General features: G+C 29.7%; 1 protein-coding gene and 1 long non-coding RNA gene across 4 annotated transcripts in view; one reads left to right on the top strand and one right to left on the bottom strand.

The window, feature by feature from the left end:
- The window catches only part of Rpb8 (DNA-directed RNA polymerases I, II, and III subunit Rpb8), a 32,043-nt gene that overhangs the window by 2,034 nt on the left and 3,784 nt on the right, over positions 1-26,225 (bottom strand). For 2 of the 3 annotated variants that reach the window (XM_074248663.1, XM_074248664.1), the window contains exons 2-3: positions 18,034-18,117; positions 13,524-13,704 (exon numbers count right to left, since the gene is read on the bottom strand). In XM_074248663.1, the coding sequence (XP_074104764.1) occupies positions 13,524-13,704; positions 18,034-18,117 (265 nt within the window). Of the gene's footprint in view, positions 1-13,523; positions 13,705-18,033; positions 18,118-23,892; positions 24,312-26,225 lie in introns of those variants that run through there. The other variant, XM_074248662.1, reaches the window with a different exon arrangement.
- Positions 16,755-18,094, top strand: LOC141531129 (uncharacterized). The gene is made up of 3 exons (XR_012479866.1): positions 16,755-17,384; positions 17,489-17,761; positions 17,955-18,094. It is a non-coding gene; the product is annotated as an uncharacterized LOC141531129 (long non-coding RNA).

Below are 26,225 nucleotides of genomic sequence, written 5' to 3'. Positions count from 1 at the left end.
GAACCAGCTCTTCCAGCTCATCATAATCATCTACAAGGTTATCGTCCATTCTCGATGGCTTCTTCAGCGACATCTTCCGTCGTCCTCTTCAACTCTATTCTACAATTATTATTTTTCAATTAATATTACAAAGTTTAAAAGTTTAAAAGTTTAAAAGCCCGATGCTTGTCCGCGGCAGATTTCTATTCAGCTAAGCTTTATTTAGTTACTCCCCATTAACCTCAAAGCTCTCACAATTTTTATTGGCAGCTCTATCATTTTATTTTGGCTTTCAGTGCTAAGCTATTTATAATTTATGGATTGTATATATTTATTCTGCATTCAATTCAATTCGGACTATCAATTTATTACTTTTTTTCTGTCTTGCTACATTTTAAGTATCTTGTATTCCGCTTGTCCTTACACCTTCACCTTTATTTAGCTCCCAATTTTTCTACAAAATATTTAAAACTTAAAAATAATTGCTGCTTTTTTTTTTTTTTTTTTTTATTAATATCAATTATTAATTAAAATTAATTGTGAAGGGTGAAAATGGGGTGAATAAATTTGTGAAAATTAAACGCTTTTTTGATGAGATTATCTTTATTTATTCAATTTTATTCGAGATAAATATTTACATTTTAAATTATAATTAAATAAGACACTTGATAATTTATTTAAAAAATCTATAAAATTTAAAAAAATAAGAATATTAAAAAATTTTAACATAAAAATAAAACAATGAAATAAGGCGCAAGTGAAATGAATTATTTAAATTACAATTAAATTCTTAAATTTTTATTTAAAATATATTACAATTATTTTTTTTTCTCCAAAAATTTCTTCAAATCTGCAATTATAAACCTTAAAAATTAATAAACCAAAAATAGCAGACAAAAATTTTTTTCTTTTCAAATAAAATTTTTTTTTAATAAAAAAAAAAAAGTGTCCGCTGTTTTTAGTATAATAATAAAAAGTAACTACAGTAAACAATAATGTAAAGGCAATTTATTAAAAATACTTTAATAACAATAAAAGTATACAATGTAATGAAAACAAAAACAATAATAACACATGACCTCAATATCTTAATGAATTACAGAATACAAAATACAGAGTAAGAAGATAAATATGAACAGAGTGTATTGAAGGGTGTGGCAAGGACGTGGTTTGTCCTTTCTAAAGTTAAGGCTAAGAAATAAAAACATTAAATGACAATGATAACAACAATAATTATAATAAAATAATAATAAACAATAAAAAAGAGTATTTAGGAGATTTAAGGATAAGAAGTTGTCAGATCACCAGTGGAGCCGGTACAATAATAACAGGTTGACAATTTGGTGACAATGACAGAAGAGATGTCGTACCAGATAGTGCATTTACAGTATTCAGGGCCCGTGTAAACGCGCATCTGGCACGAGCCCCAACTGCCACTATTCTATTTATCTTTCTCTTTCACTCGACACTTTTCTTCCCTCCCTTATTAATAATAATTATTATTTTTTTTTTAATTACCAACTAATTTATTTATTTATTCGTTAGTAAGTTTGGTGTTTGCCCGGTGTTTATTCTGTCACCGAAGAGAACGAGTAAACTTCCGGTCGACCACTCCCACGGTCTAACCTCGTACTCAATTGACGCTAATGCATATTTTCTTTTTTCTAATTACTTCATTACGAAACGGCTCACTGGCTCGTGTTAATTTTACGGAAAGCACTTGGTAAAAATCGCGATCTCTTTATTTCCTGATAAGTATCAAAAATTACCGATTTATCAGTCTTGAGTTTTAACTTTGAACTTTTTTGTTTTAGTTTTAGTTGTAAGACTGTTATAATAATTAAGTACTAAGTAATTGACGTTAATTAGCGATAAAATAACAAACGATTCTGACACCATTGGCACGATCGCTAGTGCACTAATAATAGTACTGTACCAAAGCTTTTCTTTTTATTTTTCTCTTATCCCCTCTTTCTTAATCTACATTCTACATCCACTCGGTACTTTTTTTATTGTTGCGATCAGTAACAAACGATAAACTCATTATTTTCCGATCGGTTATTTAAAAACTGACCCACTGCACACCGAGTTTAGTTCTCACTCACTCCTAGTATTTTTTTTTTTTTTTTAAATTTATTTTTGTAAAAAGTCTTCTGTGAGATTAAAAATATTTAGTCAAAAAATAACGATTTTTTTGACTAAATAATTTATTAAAAAAACCATGGATTTTTTTTTTTTTAAATAAAAAATGAATAATTTTTAATTTTTGACAAAATTTTTGGATTTTTTTAAGATAAAATTTACGTTAAAAAAAAAAAAAAAAGTTATAGCTTGAATTTTAAAAATTAAATTGATTTATTAATAATTCAAAAATCATAAACTGAATTTAGCACTCTTATAAAAACGCACGTGTAAAACCAAACAAAGTTGTAAATTAAAAAACCAATTAACGTTAAAAATCGTCAGATAATAAATAAATGTGTTTTTAATAAATGTTAATGGAAATAAAGTGACAGTGAGCTGCAGCTAGCTCTTGGTTGACGACTAGAGGAATACTAGATGAGCGTAAGTGAGAACGCGATCAGAACGCGAGTTGTAGTAGCGAGATCCCGGGGAGACGATCGTTTTTCATGTGTTGGTGTGTTACGTGCTAAGTTTGTCTGTATGTATGTTTAATAATAATAATAATAATAATAATAATAATAATAGTGTATGACTGTAGAGGTGGCGATCGCGAACGGGCAAGTAGAATAAAGTTTACTGAGCAGAGCCGTGGCGCGTGCGAGGCCAAACGACGACCACGACAAGACGATATTACACAATCCTAGTTAAGTTGGCTTATGTGAAAATACTTGTGCCAAGTTTCAAACTGAGTGACTATCAAACAACTAAACTATTCAATTTACACAAAACAGTACTTTTCGAATGATGATAATTATTACAATTACCGCTTTTAGTTTTTTATTTTCATTTACTATTTTTTTTTTTTTTTTTTGGTTTTTGGTTTTACTTTTATTTTTACTGTCCTTACACGTGAAGCTCGCAATTAAACATCTCAATAGCAATAGAGTGATTACAATTAACTGATTATGATATAATTATAACGATTTAATTGAATTATTTATATCGAGTACGAGGCGAGTAACTAGTTGAGTCGCGGACGCGATACAGATCGACTGACGGTCCTGGTACATTTTCATTTCTATATATACGCGCATAAGGGAGCATCATCAGAAATTGCATGATCGAAAACGATCTCACGTGTCGAGGACGTAGACTACTGATTTGCTCATACTTTTGGATATTGCACGCATTTAACAAATCTTTCACGCAGAGTCGGTAAGAAAGAGACCGCGTTTTTGAAAAGTCAAGCGTCAAAATTTGTTATTGATGGGATGACAAGTAGCAGATGCACTTTTTTTTTATGTTTATAAAACATAAGATTTATTAAACTGAGAGGGCAATAAAAAAATTTTAACTCTATTTTTTAACATAACATTTGTTGTGGAAACAAATAATTAGCAGAGTTTTGATATTTTGTAATTGTAGAAGTATAAATTAATTTTTTTTAAGTGGCAAAAAAAATTGACAATTTTTCATAAATTATAAGTCAAATTTTAAAAATAAAAAAATTTTTATTACTTTTTTTTTTTATGGTCTTTAATTTAAAGAAATCTGTATAATCTGTTACTTGATGCTAGAAAGAGAAAATTTTTTAAATTGTGATACTTTAAATGTAAAAATTAAATATTTTTTACATAAAATTTTTTAAATTAAAATTCTTTTAAAAATAGATTGTAAGTTTTACTATTGTAAATTACTTAAAAAAAAAAAAAAAAATAATAATAATAATAATAATAATAATTTTCTAAATTTTCTACATATTTTTTAATAATTTATTTTAATCATTTCTTCTGAACAAATTATCGAATTAATTAAAAAATAATAATAAAAATGATCTATTTATCTTATAGCTTTATTAAATTTCTATTTCCAGTATCCAGTAATAATAATAAATCACCCAACACTCAGTCATCTGCTACTTGCTATCATATCAATAAAAAAAACAACAAAATTCATTCTATTGAATTTCATTAGATTTTATTCCATTATATATCCACAACATATAATAGATAATTCAGTAGTTTGCATGAAGCGTTTTAGAAATTACGAGGCCGCATATTTGATGAATGCATTGCGTCAATGACGATACATGAATAATAATTATGTTTATAATATAAGCGCGTTTTAAATGAAATAAATGCCGCGTAAATAAAAAATTCTAACAATTTACCGAATTCAATTTTATAAATTTACTCGAATGTAATTTATAATGCAAGTGCTAATAATAATAATAATTAAAAATCTAGAGCCTAACTCTCAATGTAATAGACTAAGGTTAATTAGTGTCCCTTAAACTAAAAATTGAATCAGTGTTATTTATTTAAATTTAGCATTAAGTTACGACACGAGAGTAAATAGTAGAAAAATAAAAAAGGGGGACAGTATATGAGAGCACGGAGCAGGCGTTTCTCGGGCGCTGCACTGGTTTTTCTATGACGAAAATAAATCGGGATGGCTGGGTTGCGTAACTGGCTAGTGTAGTTGCTACACTACTTTGCATATGTATATTAGTATTAAGTGTATAGAGTATTAGTGTATGTGTTAGCATGTGAGTATAAATATTGTTGGTGTGGGCTGAGTGTGAGCTGAGCGCTCCTATCTACACTACATTGTACATTTTACGTATTACTTAGTACATTGTACATAGAGAATCACTAATCGCAAAACGCAGCAAATTTAATATAATAATAATAATATGGAGTAGTTAGGTGTAATGGTGTAATTTAATGGTGTCAGTACAGTAGTCGCACAGAAAAACGTAATAATGCGTTCCAAAGTATCAAAAATACAAAATATAAATTTTATTAATTAATTAAAATTGGTGAAAATTTTTTAGTGTCAATTTTAATTTTTTTCAGTTATTAAATAGAATTTATTTTATTTTTTAGACTAAAAATTGGATACATTTTTTAAATCAAAGGTCTAATTAGCAATTGGTCTTATTCCTTATTTTTTAGAGGGTGATTTTTTAACATTTTGATGTAGTAAAAGTCCAATTATAAATTATTTGAATGATCTAAATCAAAACATTATACTTCTATTAAGTATTAAATAATTTTTTAAAGTGATAATAAATTTTTAACTAATTGTTTTTTCGTATAAATGAACGATTGTCTAAAATGGAAATTAGAACGTCGAAATAATGAACTGAAAAAAAATTTTTGAATAAAAAAATAATTTTAATTCAAGAATTTTTGTACTAAAATTAAAACGATGAAGCTGTTAAAAATTATTTTCTTTATTTAAAAAATTCAACACTGAAGAATTTAGATTTTTCACCTGATTTAATTAAATTAATAGATATTTCAATTAAGCTGCATTAATTTAACTCAGTTGTATTGCTAATACTAGAATTCTGTACGCGCGAGTTAAATTGAAGTATAATATGAAATTTCAAGCGCGAGAATGTGTCCTTGTTTTTCGTGGACGAGCGACCCGGAAACCCGCAATTACTACCGCTGTATATAATAGTACTTAGACTTATTCTGATACTGTACACGTTTAGTTTAGTTCTGTTTCTGTTTCTGCTTCTATTCTGTTGGAAACTAGAATCGCATGACTCACACCTGCACCTTTTAATCGTCGTATTACTATTACTATTTATGTATAGTATTATTACTCTTTGATCCCCATGTCGTTTTTTATTGTTCTACGTCAGGCTGATTGATATTATCGGTTGAAAAAATTTTTAATTGTTTTCTATTTTTATTTTTTTTTTCAATTGTTAAAAAAATATTCGTGAAATTTTTTTTACAATAAGCTTTAATGAATAAAAAATAAAATTAGAAACGGTAAAAAAAATCTAGAAATTTTTTTCTAATAGATTATATTACTTAAAAATAATTGATTGATAAATTAAAAATGATTTTTTGTTGAAAAAATAAATTCCTACGTTCAATAGTCTGACAAAAATTTATTTTAGATCCCTGGATAATTTATAACACCCCTCGCATAAATTATTGAACCGAATAAATTAAATCCTTTAATATTTTTTATTATTAAACAGTTGATAAATAAATGAATCGAATAAACAATGTAAATAGTCGACAATTATAGCCTGAACAAAAACAGAGCTTAAGAGAAAGAGAAATAGAGGGTAACGAAAAAGGAGAAGTGACAAATGGGAAAGAACAAATCAGTGTTGAAGCCAGGTCAGCTTGCCAGGTGTCCAATCCACCCTGTTCCAATTTAAACTTGGCTTGATATTCTCATCGACACTAAAACATTCACGTCCATCGCATCGCCCACTCAACATTCATCCGTGCATTCATAATCTCATTACTCATTAGACCGTGGTCTGCTAAATAAACATTACTATTAAAATAAAATAATATTTTAATATTTAAATATAAAAGTACATTAATATATTTACTTATTAATAATGGCTCATGAGTAAACAATAAAATTATTAATTTTTCTAACAAATCCTCCTGGCTCTGTCAACATATTTATTTTTATATATGTATTATACTCTTCTTTTTCATAATTGTGATTTTTATTATTATTATTATTATTATTATTATTATTATTATTATTATTATTATATGTTGATAGTGTATTAGCTAGATTGGGCGGTATTAGAATTAGTACACAGAGAAACTCAATCGTCATTACATGGCTATGGCCGCTCCTGGCAATCTGTGGTCGTACAAGTACAATTACGTAATTCACTGCACGCTAGGATTATATGCACGCGTAGCGGTTTAGATGGGTTTCTATTGGTATCGAGAAACTCGAGATAATAAAATAATATTATTCTTTAATTATCTTGGTAAAGTAATTGCGCAAATGTATATATTGTTGCGCAAGCACTTTATTGATATCACTTTTTTAGGTTTTTAGAGAGTTTTCATATTTTAATTCTCTTTAATTTTTAAATTATCAGACGCCTAACTATTCATTTGAACAAATAAATTATTGTATGCATTTTGAATAATCATATGCAAATTTTTTTAATTTAACAAATTGCCTGTGGATTTTATAATACCTTTGTATTATTATTAGTAGGGATTTGGTTGGTTGAATTATCAATGCCAAATAAGTAGTAGGTGTACGCTCCTGGTCAGACAAGTTAAATTTTTTAAATTTTAGTAGCATTTACTTTTGTTTTTTTTTTTTTTTTTAATAATTATAATTAATTTTAATAATAAAATTATTTTTTGATCAAAAAATTAAAATTATTGTTTAAAATTTTAATTAAAAATTTTTTTATTCGAAAATAAATCACATGAATTATTTAATTGAAAAAAAATTTTTTTTTCTGTGTATTTAAAAAGATATTGATGATAATGACTAATGATTAAACTATTCGGAAACAGTAATATAATAATAAGAATCAGTAAAAGCGAATAAGCCATAGCGAGGAAGTGAGATAGAAGTAATAGAGCAGAAACTGCAGAGAGCGGATAGAAGATACTAGCTCGTCACGCGACGAAGATTTACAAAGTTTATCTGTAATGCAACACGTGGTACTAATCGACTAAACCGAGTGGTCAGAAATTAGCTATGACGCTAATTGTCTTAGTGATGTAAAATTGTGATTGTGACTGCAGTACAGTGCGTTTGTGCTAATGTCGATGAGAAAGACACAATGGCACTCAATGTCACGGCTCTGCCACTCACAGCAACTTCAGGATCATTCGATAGATTGTAGTTAAATAATTTTATTTCCTCTATGCCTGTGTCTGTGGACAGTTAAGTAATAGCAACCGCTCAACTTTTATTATTTATTCTGGTTTTATTGTATTCATCGCAAAAGATAATCTTAATTAAAAAAAAAAAAAAAATAATAAATTTGTATTTTAAAATTACAAAGAAAATTAATTAAGCTAAAAAATATTTTTATCCAAAATTGATATAAAAATTAACTTGATTTTTAAGAGAAGACATTTTTAATACAACAAAAAAAATATTTTGAGGAATTTTTTTGATAAGAATCAAGCAAAAAAAATTTTTTAAATTAAGTAAAATTCACTTAAATGGAGAAAAGTTTCTTAGTTGAAAAATTTTCTGCTTAATTCAAAAAAATAAAATTTTTTCTTCATTCAATTATTTAAAACTCCCGAATCAATATTCTTTTTTTAAACATAAAAATTAATATATTATTGATAAATACAATTAAAAAATTCTAAAACACAAGAAATGAATAAAATAAAACCCAGGAAATAAAATATTAAAATTGATTAGTTTAAAATATTAACACCATTTATCGGAAGAATTACCGCGAAATTACCAGCTCAGCTCAATAATATTTTATCGCATCCTTAATTTCGATGGATATTGGTGAATTTCCAATTCTATAAATACATAATACATAATACCGACTACAATCTACCCGCTGTCATTGGTGGAATTAGCCAGTCTATACGTAAATTGAGCCCATCAATCAGCGCATGTAATAACGACTAAGGACTATTAAATTTGAATTTAAATAATGAATTTGACGGTCCGCTGAGTAAACCAGAACTATTCGAATAATTTGAAATTCCATTTGTCACGCCAAAATTTAACCAACCAAAAATTACAATCACACAAAATGCAAATGTAAATGTAAATAAATTCGTTTATTACTGACCTCAGAGCAATTGAATATTGAATTCACAGATCACAAACACATTAAAGTTATTTAAAAAAAATCTAAGCCTGATGAAGTAGAGTCTGGTGCAGAGGGCGAACGGAAAGACGGCGTGATAGTGAGCGAAAGTCCTTTCGGCGAGGAGGCGAGAAGAGAACACAGCGACAGAAAGAGAAAACCAGAGACTGGGAGCATCAGACAGAAGGGTTTAACTCGCTATTCTCCCTCTTCTTCATCGGGGCAACAGGGGATGACCTAGTTTGTAAGCCGCGAGGAGGCTGAGAGGAACCTAAACTTCCCCGGTCCCGCCTGACCTTTTCCCGGCTTCTGGACATTATAATGCAATAAGGGGGGTGGTGGTGCCACCCTTGGTCCTCCCCTATCCTCTGTCCTCTATCCTCTATCCTCAAACAACTCTCTATATAATATATATAATGGCTGCGAATCTCACTGTTAGTCAGAGTCAAACTCAATTCCCCGTGTCCTCTTTAAAGCTCGCTTTGGGTCACGAAATAGCAAGAGGAAGAGAAGGAAGCAAGAGGGGAGACAGGTGGGACCGTATATAGGACGTAAGGTAACTGGGTCAACCCTGGAAAGAAATAGGAAAAAACTGATGGGGCATGAGCCAACTACCAGAAGGTCGTCAGTGCCTGGAGTGTCCTGGAAACAACGCGGCCTCCTCCTGCCTATCAGTAAGCTCAAAGCTCAAAGCTCAACACCAAGTGCAGGCTTTGCGTTTGACCGAACTCTCCGATCCCGAGGGAGCTTTTATGTCTATATGTATTCTATAAATGGATTCTTCCTTCAACAATCCTTCGCCGTGATTGTTTTAGTTTATCTGTCGGGTTCTTTCGAGCAAATCTTTTAACTGATGGACACTTTTCGACCTTTTTAGGCAGTAAGAACGTTTATAAGAAAAAATTTAAGAGTTTAAAATTTTTTATTGAAGATTAGAATTTTTTTTTCAATTAAAAAATTATTATAAAAATTTTCATTTAATTTTGTAGAGTAGGAAATTATTTTGGTTGATAAAAAAATAGAAATTCATCAGGTGTTTGTTTATATTAAGATTAAAATTGAAAGGATTTTAATTTTATTATTAGAAAAAAAAGTCCTATAAATTATCTTTTCTATTTTAATGAAAAATAAATTTATTTGTAGTTATTTAAAATTTTTAACTCCTAAATTTTGAGATAATTTAAACCAGAAATATTTACACTGGTATATTATTTTAGCTTAAAAAAATAGACTAGAACCGTAAACAAAGAGAAAAATGTATGCGGTTAATTCCGGCATTGAGTAAAAAATCAATTAAGCAATTTATTATTTTTCCAACGCCCACTGCAGATCTTGGTGTGCAGAGCAAAAAGAGCTTGTTCCATTTACGAGCGTGTAAATTGACTAAATAAAATGAAATAAAAATAAAATAAATGTAGCATATAGCATAATAATAATAATAATAATAATAATAATAATAATAAAATAATAAATTAACACGGAAAAGAAAACTCGAGACGGGGAAATAACTTTTCTTCTTTCCCAAGGTCTTGACCCGATTTGCCAGATATTCTCTCTCTAGCCATCGAGTTACAAGGACACCGCTCCCCTTCCGGCGATGAGGCACGTTAATTGTCTACAACTTATTCCAGAGTGTGCTCAAGCTTAAGTAGATATCGAATTTATTCAACCAAAAGAATTTGCCACTTTTTTACACTTCAGTTATAATAACTTTTATTACTATTATTATTATTATTATTATTATTATTATTATTATTATTATTATTATTATTATTATTATTATTATTATTATTATTATTATTATTATTATTATTATTAAAAAAGAAATAAATTGTAAAGTTAAACTGTCAAGAACAGAATCAAAGACGAATTAAAACAATAAAATGTTTGTCTTGATAGAAGCGGCAATAAAAACCCTGAAGAATGATAAGAATTTTATTTCATCTTAAAGCTTCTGTTTTATAGTCTTTTTGCTTCTTAATGTAATTATTATCATTGTTACCATTATCATTATTACTATTACAATTACTGTGTGACGAGTAGATACATTAAAGGTTGAGTTAGACATGTGTACTCGTGTGTGGATGCTTGAATGTGTTATTATTATTATTATGACAGCAAATAGAATACGGGTGTAAGTGAAGTGGCATAGGAGTTTGAAAGCAAGAGCGTACAACCTACTCAACCAACACATAACATCTCTAGTTGGAGCTAAAAGGATTCAGCTGTTGGTAAACTAAGCTGATGTAACCTAAATTTCTCTACTTTGTGTTATATTGCTATGCACTTACATTGTTTTCAAACACCGAAGCTCAGACGCTCTTCTCTTCTAAATTAAGCTTTTTTGTCGTGACTTCGATGATATAAGCAGTAAACGTCTTAGGTCTTACACTTGGGCCTTTAAAGATAAACTTTTCATGATTTTTACTGCTAGTTCACATTATGTTACTTCAAGGGAATCTGTTTAGCCCAAATTTACTGGGCAAACATAATTAGGGTAAAAGCTCGATCTATAAACTGTATTTCTTTAAGCTAGGCATTTTTGTTAGACTTTAATTGAATTTTTTACATTCATAGGCACATACGAATTATTGTAATTTTTTGCAGTCAAAATTAATTAAATTTAAAATTTTAATTTATTACTAGCCAATATACAAGTCAAGTGAAAATTCAAGTTGAATGAAAGAATTATTTAAAATTAGTTGAATTTATTAAAAGCTTTTATAATTGTCTAATTTTTTTGTAAAATAATAAAATAATTTAAAAATCTCTGAATCAAGTCTAGCGTAAACTTTATCTATAATAGTAAAAATCGTAAAATTTAATCTATAAATAGAAGCAAATGATTGTAGCGTAAAAAAATGATAAGCTGTGAATAGTATTCTATTTTTAAAGAAGTGAATTAAAATAATAGAGAAACCGTAGTTTAAATCCGGATCAAGTTTAATGTAAAGATTCCCAGCAGAAATTTCAGGTGCTTTTGACCCTAAACGTTTACTGTATTGTTATAATTTATTATTGTCTCTATTTAATTCTCACTGAATAAGCATAATTTTTACCTACCATCAAACAGTTACAATCATAATTTAAAATACAAAACAATAAATTATAATAATAATAATAATAACAAGTAACTAAATAAGACAATTATTTGAACGGCCTTTGAATAATTACATAACATTTAAAAATAAATTGAATAGAAAATACTGCAGGGTTGCGATAACGACTTTGTATAAACGTCGAACAACTGACAAAGATATTTTTCCATGTCGTTTATTTTCAGAAATAACTCGACTCGCTTCCGGCCAACAATACCGTCTGGATATTTTTTCTCGAGTGGCTGCCTTTAACTTCTCTTCCTTTCCTTTTTTTAAAAATTAATTAACGTGATAATTGGATGTTTAAAGTTATTAAACGGTCTGCGATTGGTAGCTCGAGATAAAGTGTATGAACCGCGTAAGTAGGGCTGCCATTGGTTCCCATCCTGTGTCGAGGATGGCGGAAGGTCCAAGCACATAAAGGGGTTGCCATGGATTAGCCACATTCATCCTGTTTCTCTACGCCAGGAGCACAAGTACCAGCACATTCCATCGAGTCCTTGATCAATAATTCATTACCGGCTGTCACGCCCCCATAAATCCTTGCAACCAGTAAACTACCATCGCTCCACGGGTTCCTGGATTATTTAAAGCTCCCGCCCATCTCACTCATCTCTTGCTCTTATTTTACATCCATTACCGCTTTTTCTTTTTTGTTTCTGTTGTATGAACTTCTCTTGATCAGCTTACTCTTTAAGCTTTCTCTGTACCGCTAATTAGCAATTTTAAAACAGACAGCTGGGGAAAATATTCTGTTCTTCATTAGTATCACCATTTAGATTAATTCTTTTTTCTTCATTTTATTAATTTTCTTTGGATTTAAAAATTTTTTAATTATAACAGCCGATACAGGCGAAAACGTTGATAACGCACTCGGAAAACTGAGATACCACCAGCTGTGTTCACCCGCTTCATTACCTACCGAGTGAACGCAGAGTGGCTCCCTGTTCTCCGATAGCGACTATTTACTAATTTAATTCAAACGATTATTTTATTCTCCGAGCAATTAACTGACTTGCAATCAATTAATTTAATAAATTCACTCTTTTAAAATTAATTTCTTCTTTAAATAATACAATTTATCACTCACTGGTACAATTAATAGTCAGAATCACCAAAATGGTAGATTCAAACTAAAAAATTTTTCTGTTAAATCCGGGAATCCTAGACACCGTCAAGTGCTGCCCTCTTTTCGGTAAAATATATTTTGCAGCTGGTATTGATGGATTCGATTTAAAATTTAATTTATAACAATATAATTTTTATTTTTTTTTTAAATAAATAATTTTAATTTAACATTGAAAAAAAAAATTCCTATTGATCGCTGTTGTTATTTAATTTAAAATTTCTGATAGAAGTACTCTAAAGCAGATCAGAATGAATAAAAAAGTTCAATCAATTACTTTAGTCACTCGATAGGATTACCACCAGCGTAATCTTGATAAAATATATTGATTAATTCATGACCTACATCGGATGTTTTCATAAACCAGCTAAACTTTTATAGCAAAATCCCACAAAGACATTTTGTGATCTACGCTTTATATTTATATATTTATGAAGAGTTATTACATTATATATTAATATGAGCTCTTAAATATAAATACAAAGGTTGATCGTGATTGATACTCGAGTATAATCGGATCGCGATAAGTCAGGAGAATCCAAGATTTGTTTGAATAATTAATTTATATTAATTATTATTTATTAAAAAGTTTTCCGATACTTACAGTCGGCTGCCAGGCTCGTTGCTGAGATCATCTCCTTCGATGCGGTAAACTTTCCCGGACATTACGTATTCAAAACTGTCTGCTCTAGATCCTCCTTCTTGCTCAATAGCGTTCCAATCACCGCCATCGGGGTATCCATCTTCTCTCAGGGTGGTTGCGAGCACCAGCCGGAATTTATCACCTGAAAATAAAATATATTATTAATATTCGTTTTATTTTTATTTAATTTCAATTATTAATTATAAAATAAGATATTAAATTTTAGGGCAGAATTAATAGCAGAAATGGACTTTTATAGTCAAAGAGGATTAATATTTTTATAGGAGCGTAAAAAATAATAAATTTATCGCAAAGCCGTTTCTGAAGTTTGAAGAGTCAAGACGAGGAGAAATGTATAAACTAAAAATAATAAAGTAACAAGAGAGTGAGTGATTGATCGTAAAAAAAAAAAGGGAATTGGAGGATGTCGATGTTTTTCCGGATTCATGTATACTCGAATCTCTTGGCGCTCTTCCAATCCCGAATTGTCACGGTAAAAAAAACTCTGAGACGAACTACGGAGTATAATAGGACAAAATATGAATGTAAGGTTTTTATTTTTGAAATAAAAATTTTTGCGCAAAAAATTCTGAACTTGAAAAATTACGAGATTAATTATAAAAATTGATAATTATAAATTTTTAAACTTTAAAATAAAATTATAGATCATTAATGAAAAATAATGAAGATAAAAGTTAAAAAAAGAAAAGTTACGACACACGTTATCTAATTTTCAGCGAACTGACAATTTATCTTTTCGCAAAATTGTAATTGACATCTCAGAAAATTATAATTAAAAAGGATTACATATATTGATGATCTAAACAATGCTGCTTTGTAAGTTCAAAAAAAAAAAAAAAAAAGAAACAAACGTAATGTCATCTAAAAGAGGGTATTTATCTCGAGCTCTATTGCCAACAAACAACTCTTGTTCCTTCATTCACATTTCCTGAAGATATAGACTTAATAGATACTCGGAATACGCGACCAGCCACTTATATTATGTTACATACTTAATAAAACACACTATAAGCAACATTTGGCGTTAATACCGCTGAGGAAATGAATGAAATTATAGAATTTATGCAACATGTGTTATAAATAAATGATTGCTAATCATTTACTTATTCTATTTCTCAAGTCGAATTCATTTTTAACATCGTTATTATTAATAAGATAAGAATAATCTTCTTCTTTTTCATTTCCTTCTGTCACGTATCAAATCACCTCATATTTTTTTATACATCTACTAATTATTATGAAAATTCAAAAGATGTATGACGCAGTTTGATGGCGTGAGTCTTAAATGTAACCGCACGTCGCTCCCTCTTTGACACTGCTTACAGATATCTCTGTCGCTCACAATATTGTACATTATATTGGATTCTATCTATGTACATGTATATCTAATATTGCTAACATCGCATAGCGAAAAAGACAACGACAATGACGAGATTGTACTAGATATCTATGTCTATGTATATCGCAGAATACATAACAGACTCTGGACCGAATTCACCCGAACATGAGCGACGGCATCGAGCTATCGATCGTTTTATATACATACACAACTCGGCACTGCTGTCATTCGATTTAAAGGACGTCACGACCTTGGTAATACTACCCTCTGTTTTTTCCTCCCACATTTTTATTTTAATTGCTACTGCAAGTGCTTTTTTATAGATATTTATATCTTTAAAAGGGTATATTTTTATTTCTTCTTTATTTTACAGCAACTAAAAATTAATAAAAAAAAAAAAAATCTTAATTTAAATCATAAAAATAAAAATAACGATTTTTTAAAATGACAATTTAATTTAGAAAGAATTTAAAAATAAATTTTATTAATTAAAAGAAGAAATAAAATAAAAAAGAAGAAATAAATTAATTGAAAGTAAAGTAAGTAATATAAATAAATATTGTATCGACTCACGTATATATCATGAAGTAATATAAGTAGTATTATATTATATGTGTTATTATATTATGATGAAGAAAATAACTAGCGCGGTTTGAGAGAGCGAGCCGGAGGCCGGAGCGACTCTAGTGGCCAACAGCGAGTCGTACCAGCTTTGACCTTGGCATTGAACTTGCGGTAGCGGGAGAGAAGAGCCCACGGCACGGGTAGCGGGTAGTTATACGCGGTTAGAGGCGCGCCTGGTGGGGGCGGATGATTGTGAGCAAGTCGACACCGTGTGTGTGCAGGGAACACGCTGTGCTGGTGTGCATCTCCGCGAGTAGGGATGGTGGCCAGGAGCAAAAGGGGAGTGAGGAAAAGGTTGCGTCACCTCGCGCAAGCCTGAACCGCCACGCGTCAATACAGCGGCCTAGCCCATGACTTTATAACCTTCGTCGTTTTGCCCATCGTATTGTGCATTTGTTGGCTATATGTAGATACCAGATATGTTTATGTATGTATGTCACTCCATTATGTACACTTTTCTTAATACTTAAAACGCTAAACGGGTTTCTGAAGACGTGGGTGGAACCGGGGGATTAATTGATTTTTTTAATTATTTTAAAGCGATTGATAATGTTTTATATTGAAATTTTTTTAATTTAATTACAAGTGTTAATTAGGGATTTATGTATTTGTTTTTAATTTATCTGGGATTTAATATTGAAAAATTTTGAAATTTTAGAGCTTGTGTTAGATATTTTGTTAATTAATTTATAAGTTTATTTTTAATTAAATTTTTATTTAAATAACGATATTGAGAAATTTTATCGAATAAATTAAATTAAAAATTATAATTTTTTTATTTGATATATGCTACGTTAATCATAAATTAATATAATCATTTTTATAAAAGTAAAACTTCTTGATTTTTTTTTTCAATATATAATCTTTTATAGAAAATTGTATTTTTTTTTTTTTATTTAAAATAAACATATGGAAAGTCATGCTTTGATATTTTGTCATTCATTATTTCTAAGATTTCCTAAATTATTTTAAAACGCGTCTGAGTATTTCAATAATTTTGAGATATCTCGAATAAATCACTCTAAAAAATTTCAAAATTACTCAAAATTTTCAATAAATACTCCAAAATATTAAAATAAATTTTTTAAAAACAACTCTTACGTTACGTAAGAATTTTATAATAAAACTTCATTAGTCACAATAAATATTTTAATAAAAAAAAAAAAAACATTTTCCATTAAAATAATTAAATTTTTCTAATTAAAATCCCAAGAGTTACATTAACAAAATTAAAACTCTTCCATTTAAACAAAACTACGTCGCAAGAATTTTTTTACAATGAAACAATTTAATTTTACTTTAAAGACTAAAATAATAGAATCAAAAAATGATTTCAAGACTGAAAATTAAAAATTCAGTATTTATATCTAAAAATATAAAGAATAATTTGGTAGAACAAGTAAAGGAAAGAGGATAAGAAATACCGGTGATTTGTATGAATGAAGACGTAGTTGTTGGTTTGGTAGGAACTGGGTCGATGGTTCTATGGGGGACGGGTTTCTTACCACGATATAGTGGGGGGAAAAATACGCGGAAGAATACGTAACACCTGCTATCAGCTATATACACTATTTTTTAATATATACGTCGTAGACGGAAGAAGCCTTTGGATTCCTATCGGCGTAGGGGAAAATAAAAACACCGCGTGACTGTTTTTGAATCTTGCACACATACAAAATATATAAACCATATATAAAAAAATACATGTGTGTATGAATTAATATGAAGAGTATATACAGCTATTTTTTATATTTTGTATATACAAGGAGAGTTATCGCGTGCAGCTTAACTACCAAGCACATAGAAAGCTCCCGACGACCTTGACTGTGAAGTAATTGGTACGTTTTACGTCTCAAAAATTTAATTGTATTTTCTCTGTTATGAATTTAATTGTATTTATGTATAGTTAATGATTTAATTAACTTAAGGTGTCTCTTGACAGGGTACTGACGTATTACGACTGTAATTGTGAGACTAACATGCAGTGTAATGAGCACGTGGTGACATATGAGACATGAGAGATGACCAGTAGTAGTAATATGACATCGTAAGACTATCGATCGGTAATTTCCGCATGGAAGTCGTCATCAAAGGTGTAAACAAACATTACGACGCTCTGAAATATTAGCCGACTCTAATATAGTATAAATTTTAATTTGTGTGTACTAATAACATCACTAGTATTTATTAAAGTGACTGGTTTATGCTATCTAAGGTAATATTATTTTAACCTTCGTTCTTAATGCGAGCAATTATTTAACAATTTGCTAATAGAGATAATTATCGAAGGTCAATGTAATATTTCATTTATTTGGGAGTTGATAATTGTTAAATATTTTATTTTAAATAAAATAAAATGTGTACTTACGTTTTATTTATTAATTTACTATTTAAAATATTATTTTTAGTGTGTTAATTCAACGAGATGAATAAGACGACGAATAAAAGGCGAATAGAAAACTAGATATAGATGAATATATGACTCACCGAGTTCCATTGGATAGAGCCAGCTGTTGATGTCGAGAATGAGGTCCATCTTAAAGGACTCAGATTCACAGTGCAGACGACTGACTGTAACAAATAAAAAAAATACGTGACATATTAATGACTTGTATTTACATTTAATGATCACTGAAAGACGGATTATTATTTTTTTCTTAAACACCAATGCATAAAAGTTAAAATATTATTATTTTATTTAAACTGATGAGTCATTTAAAATTATGTTCATTTTCCAGTTATTTATTGTGCAATTTGAATAATTGCTGTTGTTTCAATTATTGTTATTGGTATGTAAATGAATTTTTACTCCAAGTTTTAAGTAATAAAAAATATATATTATTTTATTGGTATATACCAAGCTAGTCCACGTAGTCAAATGACGTAAGTTCTTAATGTATATAGTATAAATTATATTTGAGGAAAAAAAAAAATAAGAAACCGGGCGATACTTAAAAAAGTATAACACTTAAAAGTATAACTACAATAATTTAAGTGATAAAAAATATAAGTTTTAATGGAAATAATATTATACGACTGACCATATGTTACTGCGGTGACCTTGAGGCTGCACAAGAACTAACTCTGCTCAACGGACAGTATGCACACGGCTGCATAATTATCCTCGGTGATAATTAATAATACCAGTGCTAATAATTTACTTTTTTTTTTTTTTTTTTTTTTTTAATTTAAATGTTTAAGTTTTAACAGAGCAAGCAAACGATAAGTCACGATTATGAACATTGTGACGAGTATCTACAGCTGCCTCGCGGTTGAGTATTTCCTCGGGACCGGGTCCTCCCACCCGGAGTGAAATGTTCACCCACGCACACCCGCAACCCTTGGGCGAGACGGCGCACGCCGGACAACTCAAAGGGTAGGAGGACGTAGAGGGAACTACTGATGCACTTACCCCTCTAACTATTACTCAATATCCCATACTCATAATTTTAATAATAATAGTAATAATAATGATAATAATTTGTCGATAAGAAAAAATATGGCACGAGAATAATTATTATTTTATTTAGTAATAATAATAATAATAATAATAATAATAATAATAATAATAATAATACTTGAAGGTTTTTAGCGACACGTGTACGGTGAATTATTTAAAAACTTTGGGTAGATAAATGAAAATAAATAACTCGGGTGAATGCAATATCAAGCATTTAACGAGTGAAAAGAGTAGAGCAGAGAGAATAAAAATTTTAAATAAAAAAAAAGTGGACACGTCCCAGCGGGATTTAAAAAAATAAAGCCTTTTTGTGAGCACGAGCGGAGAATGCGAGAGGTATTCTTCATCTAGGATCGTAAAAATAGAGGTGGAAAATTTTCAGGGACAACCAATTTATATAGAGTAAGAGTTAAAAGTATATATAGAGCATGGAGTGAAAATGAAAGAGAGATATAATAATAATAATAATGATAATAATAATAATAGTAATAACAAAGTGAGTGAGAGTGCGCGGGATATTCAGTGTATCAGAACTGCGCAGTGGCTGTATCCGTTATCGACCGGTTGGCTGGCGCTATAAATACTGGGCACCAGGTTCTCATGGTACACCCCCGTTGTCCCTCAACCGGGTACCGACGAATCCGTCCCCCGGCCTGCAATCTAATGTCGAACGCCCACTCACTCAATCCTCCCTTTCATCCCTCGCATCCTCATCTTTATCCTTATCCTCATCCTCATCCCACGCCTCCACCCACTAGATTACTATTATACATCCCCTTGGCGCTTTGCTCGCGCACTCACGGTCTCATTCGCTCGTGCTGCCTCCCGGCCATCCCGGGTAACTTGCGGGGTGGAAAACCTTGACCTTCAACTAACTATCAAGGGGAAGTGGACTACGTTGGTGTTATGTATATATATACTGCACTTTACTTCTGTTACAAAGGTCCGATCCTCATCCCAACTTACTTCTTTTAAAAAATAATTCTACATTTCACTTTGCGCTGCTCACTAGCTGGAGGTCTAAAAATAAAAATATCAAAGCTTAGATTTTCAAAAAATTAATTGAAATAAAATTATTATTATTTTTTTTAACTTAAAAAATTTGATGGTATTAAAGTTAGCCATCACTTGACCATTTTAAAATTTTTTTTCAACAAACAAATTTGCTCCAAAAAATAATTTTCTAAAATTTTTAATTTTTTTAAATTTCTATATTTCAATTTTTTTTTATAATTTTTTTTCTATAATTTATTTGTTACAAAAATTTGTAAAGTTATTAAATATCTGCTAAATTAATTTTTATTAAAGTCAGCTGTCGCTTGACCATTTTTTAATTTTATTTAACAAACAAATTTGCTCCAAAAAATTATTTTAAAAAAATTGCATGTTTAATTTATTAAAATTTCTAAAAATCAATTTTTTTTTTTTTTTTTGGAGTAATTTATTTCTTAAAAAATTTTTAAATATCTGTTACTTTGATTTTAATAAAAATTTTTTATACTAAAAATCTTACTCCATAATTTAAATTATTTAAAAAATAAACTCTAAAAGTTTAGGCTAGCTGTAATGCCTCTGAGGAGATTCTGCGGTGGTTCCGACAACTTTATTAACCCATTGACCGAATTCGACGGTAGTGCGTTAACGTTGTATTGGCACAACTAGTCTGTAGTGTCGAGGGGAGCTATATAGCAAGTAAGGAGTAACGGAAGTAAGTGATTGCCGTCGAATAAATAAATACGCTCAAAATTAAGACTTTAAATCAATAAAATAAATTTTTAAATTATAAAGCGAATAAATATTCGCCTTCGGGTAAAGTTTACTGAGTTCGAGTACGTAAAACCGACCCGGTATTGAATACACGTCAATCCCTCCGGATATTTAATATTTAGTATTTAATTGACAGTTTTAAAATTAATTAATATTATTTAAATATTGATTTATTGACTCACAAGACATTAATTTTTATTAACTATTCGTTTTTTTTTATTTTGTTCATGCTTTACTGACATAAAAAATTTTAATTGTCAATATCAAGTGTCTACTGCGCTACCGTAGTAACTACTTTCAGCAGTCGCGTGTCAACTCGACCTAGCAAATATTTTTATCGCTTAATATTTCAATATTTTTTAGACAAAAATTGTATGTAATAAAAGTTTAAGTTTCAATTTAAATTTTTGAAGAGAAAAATTACAAAATACAAGGATTATGTTTGCTGGTTGGAAATTGAAACAATTTGTTGTGTAATTACTGGCTGGATTGAACAACCGAGCTGTATAATTAACTAATTCTAAAGCAAATCCATTGCAGATGGAGTAAAACCAACAAACGGACGTCTATCGCAGTATTAATTTTATTTTTTAGTTCAATTACGCAACAAAATAATTCTAATACAAAAGTATTAAATTTAAAAATGAATAAATATTATAAATAATAAATTAAAATATTTATTAGCATGACTCGGAATAATCAAGCGTTTGAAATTAATTATAATTTTAAAAATAAATAGATAACATAATCTCTTTTTATCAAGTTCATTTAAAAAGTTGCAGTTTATTAAAGTCAACTTTTCTCTAGCTTGGAACTTTATACTCAAAAAAAATTTAATATTAAATATTTTAATTAATTATAAACTTTTAATTTAGTGATAAAGCACGAACATTAAATTTTTATATTAATGTTAATATTAAAAAATGAAACAAAATAAAATTTGTTAAAAGTTATAATGACTGACGGCTAAAATTTGTGTATACGAATAAATTAGAATAAGGATTTACGTAACCACTAAAGAAATAACTGTCGATTTAAAAGTTTAATAAAAAAAAAAAAAAAAAAAAAAAAAAAAAAATATGCCAAAAGTAGTCAGTACTTTAAAAGCGGGAACTTGCGTAACATTTAATACAAGGTCACGCCGCAGCACCAAACGATAATTCATTCTTATCTCCGTTATCGGACGCAGTTGTGAGCGCTCGACCATGTCTCGTAACCAAGAACAACGCAGTGTGTATCAAAAAAGCATAAGCTACTAAATTACCATATGCGACAATGCAAAAATATTTAACGAAATAATAACTGTCCTTTCAGCCGCGACTATTTAACGCCCTCAATTAAGCCAAAATAAAATTTATTACCAGCAAATAATTATTAATTATTGTTGTTATTATTATTATTATTGTTATTTATTATCTCTATTTCAACTAATTAAAAATGAGAAATTGTTTAAAACAGCTGATAAAAGTAGAATTAAAAATCCACGAGATTGAAACAATAAAAAAAGCAACAACGTCGGCCACGTGATGATTCATTTAGTTAGAAACTACTTTATCGCCGTTTTACGAGCGTTATTTATTTCGTGACCGATTTAAACAATACACACAACAGCAACCAACAAAATAACTCTTATTGTATCGGCAGCAGGCATAGTATAAAGACACCGGGTTTAAAAAAAATCGCCGTAAAGTATCGAGACAATGTGGTTAAAAAATAACAATAGCTTCAGTAAAATAATAATAAAAATAATTTTTAGGTCAACTCTGGGATCTGATTGTCCATCGATATCTATTGAACAAAAGACATTATTCTTGGCGCATGATCGCGGTCTCTAGAACCGCGTCCAACTTCTATCCACAACGTCGTTAATAATAAATATAAAATAAAATAATAAAAATAATAAATAAACATACTCGTAGTCACATCAAACGGCTTTAAAGATTAACAGATAAGCCAATGGTGTATGATATTGCATAGTAGATCGAGGATCATCGCGATTACTCGCGAAATCCAGTCACGATTCATACATAACATTTTTTTTCACTATTATATATTTTTTCTTGTTATGTTATGTACATCACACACTCACGAATATAATAATGAGGTGTAATGAAGGTGAGTAATAACAGCAGTCTCAAGTCTGAAATGATAAATTTTAACGTTTAGTATTTTAGTTTTATTTTATTTTATTTTGGAGTATATTTATTTTTAAAAATAATAATATTTTTATTTTTAATAATTCAGACAACCTGACAGTAAATAACTGTTAGTTATGAGGCAGATCGATAGTCTGGTGTGTTAAACCCCGAGCGAATTGCACATGCTTTATGACTAGACCTCCCGCGGGACCCATAAACCAATACCGACTAACGCTCGCCTGGAAAGTCCAAGTTATTATTAAAAAATTGCATTAATTAAATGCAATAAAATGATTATAAAGAATAAGAAAGAAGAAATGACGAGTATGAGCTTATGGATTGTGAAAATGACATGAAAAAAATTTTAATTGCGTACGGTACCTGTCGGAATCGACCTATCTTCTTGAACGCTCTTCCCCGGACTGTCTTCTCTCGGCTGAGCACTTTCGTCGAGTGTTACGAGGATTCAGAAGACGCAATTTGGCCAACGACGCACGCACGGAAAAAATATATAAAAACGAAGACGGAGGATGAGAAAGAGAAAGAAAATAAGAGCGGCGCTGCCGGATCTATACTACTATTAAATTTACCTTACTGTTATGTACCGTATTTTATACCGTGTTTTGTGTATTTTCTATTTTCCTAATTTGAGGAGTGTTTTTATTATTGGTAAGTATATTTTGAATTTAACTACTCCAAATTAAACGTCACTATTTATTTACTAATTTAATTAATTATTGCGTATTGTTATAATTTTTGAAAATGTGCCAGCTGACATTTATATTGGAGTTTTTTAATTTTGACAGCTTAAAAAAAATTAAAATTATAATTTTTTTAAATAAAAAAAAAATGGACAACAGCTAAATTCAGTTCTATAAAAATTTTAAGATGTCTGCTATTTAATTTAAAGTTTCGTAATATTTAACCAACCAATAAAATTATTTAACAATGTAAAATTAATAAAAGATATTAAATAATTACAGATTGAATAAATTGTCGAAGTAGCGCGGATGTATTGGGCGTTGACTGTGCGGAGACTCGACAAACACTGAGGAGTTTCGGGTTTCGGCTTCACTCTACCGGCTTGCCACGGCGAAAAACCCGCATATGTACACATATGATACTTTAAACGTGTACATGTGTGTTTATATTATGTATGATGTATAATGTGGTATAGTTTAAATGAGTGATAAAGACAGAGATATAGATTATGATGCTGATGATGATGATGATGATGATGATGATGATGATAATGATGAAGAAGAGCAGAGGTAATGTGGACAGAGAGCCAGATGAAGAGAATAAATACTACATATGTTATGTTATGTTATGTATATATAGGAGAATCGAGGAATAAAACGCGAAGACGATAGTCTCGGCTGCCTTGGCACTGACAGTGGCCTTCGCGCCTAGCAACACGAAGGCCGAACAGAACTGCTATGACGGTGAACAGCCAGAGCAGCACGGAACAGAAACCAGCCGGCTGTTCAACGTTGTCCCCTTCTACATCAGCTCCTATCCAACTCGCTACTCACTACTCATTTTAGCATGTATTACTTCGACGGACACATATGCACACATGTGCTTCCATCACTTTGATGCTTGCACTATTATGTTATGTGCTCTCTATCTTCCAATACGAAAGATGGACGTATATCTGAGGCCAAACACATATTTATCTTCAGATATGTGCATTGCACATGTAACATCTGTACTTGTGATTGTAACACTTGATCTTAAGATTTCATTTCTTCTTTTTATCATTTGGGATTTTATTTCCTGGATGGAGATATTTGCAATCTGTGGATAGAATTCCAACTTAATTCTGTAATTTTTCAAGATTGATTTTCGTAATTTTTCAATTTGCTTAATTTTCTTTTGAATTATTTTGGAGCAAGAAGAAATGGTAATTATTTACAAGTGGGGTCAACCCCATTTTGGGCCATGACTAGATGAAAAATTAACATTTTCAAATTTTTTTTTAAATTCTGCTTGTTTTTACGGTGCATTTATGATAAAAAATGTCGTGAAAAAGAATAATAAAGATGTCGATCGCTTTTTTGCCTTCAAAAGTTGGAAAAAATTTTTAATTATTCGTTTTTTTATTTATTTTAAAAAGAATCAAATATAAATTTCATTCAGAAAAATGAAAATTAAAATGGTTGACCCCACTTGTAAATATTTACCGAAGGAATTTTCTTGGAATTTTCCTTACTTTCTCGCACAAAATTATCTAGTAGTCGAGTCGTTCCACGAGAATTATATTCCATCATATTTATTTTGGGCGACACTTTTTTTCTGTATGGAAAAATAGTAAAAAGTTTTAAAAACATCTTAAATATTATCTTCTTTCCTTAAAATGAAAGGATAAACATATTTTATTTAAAAAGTGAAGAATAGAAAGAGTAAATATATTTTATTTAAAAAAGTGAAGAGTAATTGAATAAAAATATTGAAAGAGTATTTATAAAAAAACAAAATAAACTGACATTTCAGTTGTCAATCAACAATATTAAGAAGCAATAATAATAATTCATGACCTAGATTCGAAATGCTAGAGGAATACGCTCTAAAATTCTCTTGGCTTATCACTATATTAAATCAAAAGTCATTTTGAACACGTAGCTGATATTAAATTTAAAAATTTGCTTTTAATAATTAAATACTGGGATTAGCAGCGAGAGGAATAATAATAAAACGTTCTTTATCATAAATTTACAACGTTATAATGAGTGTCGAGTGGAGCTCTCAGAGTTGTCTGAACGAATCAACGTCACTAGCTTTCACGGGCTTTTGCATTATTACCTTCTGAAAGTTCGCTGTATGCTACACTACATGTTAATATATTATATCTTACATCCTTTGTAAAATGTATACTTCTAAAAGCAACTTCTACTCGGATAATTTTAAAAAACTTTGTCAACGACTTTGCCGTGCATATGTGTACCATATAACACACGTCTATGTATTTTTTTATTGTACAGTTTTGCTTCAATCAACCCTATGTCCACCAGGACCGCCAAAACCGGCCTCAGCACCCTTCGTTATATTTTATTATTGTTATTGTTATTATTTTACCCTTGTTGTGTTACCACGAGGATGATGAAACGAGAAATGATCTTTCTCTCCCCAGTTCTCCCCCGTAACTGCCCCAGTTTTCTCACATGACTAGATCAATAATCTCATTTATAAATTCTCGAGTAATGCAATTTATTTGAGAAATATTTACTCTGGTGAAAATTCAAAGAAATCTTCTGATCCAAATGAAACTGTTTACATTATCATATATAGCTAAATATATTAAACCGAGACTG

Source organism: Cotesia typhae, unplaced genomic scaffold, assembly GCF_013202065.1.
Source record: "Cotesia typhae breed Kobodo isofemale line unplaced genomic scaffold, CoteBio_Ctyphae contig_5, whole genome shotgun sequence".
NCBI classification, from domain to species: domain Eukaryota; kingdom Metazoa; phylum Arthropoda; class Insecta; order Hymenoptera; family Braconidae; genus Cotesia; species Cotesia typhae.
The sequence above is the reverse complement of the archived record's forward strand: the minus strand, read 5'-3'. Positions and strand labels throughout refer to the sequence as shown.